General features: G+C 54.5%; 1 protein-coding gene across 1 annotated transcript; it reads right to left on the reverse strand.

The window, feature by feature from the left end:
• Positions 1-1,319: 1,319 nt before the first annotated feature.
• On the reverse strand, positions 1,320-2,990 carry LOC125378393 (proline-rich extensin-like protein EPR1). Its single transcript, XM_048393865.1, has one exon. It carries the CDS (start codon positions 2,988-2,990, stop codon positions 1,320-1,322), a length of 1,671 nt encoding a protein of 556 aa, XP_048249822.1.
• Positions 2,991-3,636: the final 646 nt, after the last annotated feature.

Genomic DNA, 3,636 nt, shown 5'->3' on the forward strand with positions numbered 1-3,636 from the left:
GAAGGTGGAGTTCAGCTGTGATGTCACGGAAGGCGACGGAGCCTGATCTGTGACAGAAGGTGGAGTACAGCTCTGACGTCATGGAAGGCGACCGTAGCTGATCTGTGACAGTAGGTAGAGTACAGCTGTGATGTCATGGAAGGCGACCGTAGTTGATATGTGACAGTAGGTAGAGTACAGCTGTGATGTCACGGAAGGCGACCGTAGCTGATCTGTGATTTAAGGTGGAGTACAGCTGTGATGGAAGGCGACCGTAGTTGATATGTGACAGTAGGTAGAGTACAGCTGTGATGTCACGGAAGGCGACCGTAGTTGATATGTGACAGGAGGTAGAGTACAGCTGTGACGTCACGGAAGGCGACCGTAGTTGATATGTGACAGTAGGTGGAGTACAGCTGTGACGTCACGGAAGATGTCAGTAACATGTTCTGTGTTGGTTAAACTGTGTTGTCATATGACGGTACCTGTTCTGACAACTGGCTGGAGCCATGTGGTCACGGAAATTAGAGGTTCCTGTCCTGTGGCTGTTGGGTGGAGCCATGTGGTCACGGAAGTTAATGGTCCCTGTCCTGTGGCTGTTGGGTGGAGCCATGTTGTCACGGAAGTTAATGGTCCCTGTCCTGTGGCTGTTGGGTGGAGCCATGCTGTCACGGAAGTTAATGGTCCCTGTCCTGTGGCTGTTGGGTGGAGCCATGTTGTCACGGAAGTTAATGGTCCCTGTCCTGTGGCTGTTGGGTGGAGCCATGTTGTCACGGAAGTTAATGGTCCCTGTCCTGTGGCTGTTGGGTGGAGCCATGCTGTCACGGAAGTTAATGGTCCCTGTCCTGTGGCTGTTGGGTGGAGCCATGTGGTCACGGAAGTTAATGGTCCCTGTCCTGTGGCTGTTGGGTGGAACCATGTGGTCACGGAAGTTAATGGTCCCTGTCCTGTGGCTGTTGGGTGGAGCCATGTGGTCACGGAAGTTAATGGTCCCTGTCCTGTGGCTGTTGGGTGGAGCCATGTTGTCACGGAAGTTAATGGTCCCTGTCCTGTGGCTGTTGGGTGGAGCCATGTTGTCACGGAAGTTAATGGTCCCTGTCCTGTGGCTGTTGGGTGGAGCCATGTTGTCACGGAAGTTAATGGTCCCTGTCCTGTGGCTGTTGGGTGGAGCCATGCTGTCACGGAAGTTAATGGTCCCTGTCCTGTGGCTGTTGGGTGGAGCCATGCTGTCATGGAAGTTAATGGTCCCTGTCCTGTGGCTGTTGGGTGGAGCCATGTTGTCACGGAAGTTAATGGTCCCTGTCCTGTGGCTGTTGGGTGGAGCCATGCTGTCACGGAAGTTAATGGGTGTCTGTCCTGTGGCTGTTGGGTGGAGCCATGTTGTCACGGAAGTTAATGGTCCCTGTTCTGTGGCTGTTGGGTGGAGCCATGTGGTCACGGAAGTTAATGGTCCCTGTCCTGTGGCTGTTGGGTGGAGCCATGTTGTCACGGAAGTTAATGGTCCCTGTCCTGTGGCTGTTGGGTGGAGCCATGTGGTCACGGAAGTTAATGGTCCCTGTCCTGTGGCTGTTGGGTGGAGCCATGTTGTCACGGAAGTTAATGGTCCCTGTCCTGTGGCTGTTGGGTGGAGCCATGTTGTCACGGAAGTTAATGGTCCCTGTCCTGTGGCTGTTGGGTGGAGCCATGCTGTCACGGAAGTTAATGGTCCCTGTCCTGTGGCTGTTGGGTGGAGCCATGTGGTCACGGAAGTTAATGGTCCCTGTCCTGTGGCTGTTGGGTGGAGCCATGTGGTCACGGAAGTTAATGGTCCCTGTCCTGTGGCTGTTGGGTGGAGCCATGTTGTCACGGAAGTTAATGGTCCCTGTCCTGTGGCTGTTGGGTGGAGCCATGTTGTCACGGAAGTTAATGGTCCCTGTCCTGTGGCTGTTGGGTGGAGCCATGTTGTCACGGAAGTTAATGGTCCCTGTCCTGTGGCTGTTGGGTGGAGCCATGTTGTCACGGAAGTTAATGGTCCCTGTCCTGTGGCTGTCTGGTGGAGCCATGTTGTCATGGAAGTTAATGGTCCCTGTCCTGTGGCTGTTGGGTGGAGCCATGTTGTCACGGAAGTTAATGGTCCCTGTCCTGTGGCTGTTGGGTGGAGCCATGTTGTCACGGAAGTTAATGGTCCCTGTCCTGTGGCTGTTGGGTGGAGCCATGTTGTCACGGAAGTTAATGGTCCCTGTCCTGTGGCTGTTGGGTGGAGCCATGTTGTCACGGAAGTTAATGGTCCCTGTCCTGTGGCTGTTGGGTGGAGCCATGTTGTCACGGAAGTTAATGGTCCCTGCCCTGTGGCTGTTGGGTGGAGCCATGTTTTCATGGAAGTTAATGGTCCCTGTCCTGTGGCTGTTGGGTGGAGCCATGTTGTCATGGAAGTTAATGGTCCCTGTCCTGTGGCTGTTGGGTGGAGCCATGTTGTCACGGAAGTTAATGGTCCCTGTCCTGTGGCTGTTGGGTGGAGCCATGTTGTCACGGAAGTTAATGGTCCCTGTCCTGTGGCTGTTGGGTGGAGCCATGTTGTCACGGAAGTTAATGGTCCCTGTCCTGTGGCTGTTGGGTGGAGCCATGCTGTCACGGAAGTTAATGGTCCCTGTCCTGTGGCTGTTGGGTGGAGCCATGTTGTCACGGAAGTTAATGGTCCCTGTCCTGTGGCTGTTGGGTGGAGCCATGTTGTCACGGAAGTTAATGGTCCCTGTCCTGTGGCTGTTGGGTGGAGCCATGTGGTCACGGAAGTTAATGGTCCCTGTCCTGTGGCTGTTGGGTGGAGCCATGTTGTCACGGAAGTTAATGGTCCCTGTCCTGTGGCTGTTGGGTGGAGCCATGTGGTCACGGAAGTTAATGGTCCCTGTCCTGTGGCTGTTGGGTGGAGCCATGCTGTCACGGAAGTTAATGGTCCCTGTCCTGTGGCTGTTGGGTGGAGCCATGTTGTCACGGAAGTTAATGGTCCCTGTCCTGTGGCTGTTGGGTGGAGCCATGCTGTCACGGAAGTTAATGGGTGTCTGTCCTGTGGCTGTTGGGTGGAGCCATGTGGTCACGGAAGTTAATGGTCCCTGTTCTGTGGCTGTTGGGTGGAGCCATGTGGTCACGGAAGTTAATGGTCCCTGTCCTGTGGCTGTTGGGTGGAGCCATGTTGTCACGGAAGTTAATGGTCCCTGTCCTGTGGCTGTTGGGTGGAGCCATGTTGTCACGGAAGTTAATGGTCCCTGTCCTGTGGCTGTTGGGTGGAGCCATGTTGTCACGGAAGTTAATGGTCCCTGTCCTGTGGCTGTTGGGTGGAGCCATGTTTTCATGGAAGTTAATGGTCCCTGTCCTGTGGCTGTTGGGTGGAGCCATGTTGTCATGGAAGTTAATGGTCCCTGTCCTGTGGCTGTTGGGTGGAGCCATGTGGTCACGGAAGTTAATGGTCCCTGTCCTGTGGCTGTTGTCGGAGCCATGTTGTCACGGAAGTTAATGGTCCCTGTCCTGTGGCTGTTGTCGGAGCCATGTTGTCACGGAAGTTAATGGTCCCTGTCCTGTGGCTGTTGGGTGGAGCCATGTTGTCATGGAAGTTAATGGTCCCTGTCCTGTGGCTGTTGGGTGGAGCCATGCTGTCATGGAAGTTAATGGTCCCTGTCCTGTGGC

This window comes from Haliotis rufescens, unplaced genomic scaffold, assembly GCF_023055435.1.
Source record: "Haliotis rufescens isolate VD_foot unplaced genomic scaffold, xgHalRufe1.0.p SCAF_12, whole genome shotgun sequence".
In the NCBI taxonomy this organism is placed as follows: Eukaryota; Metazoa; Mollusca; class Gastropoda; order Lepetellida; family Haliotidae; genus Haliotis; species Haliotis rufescens.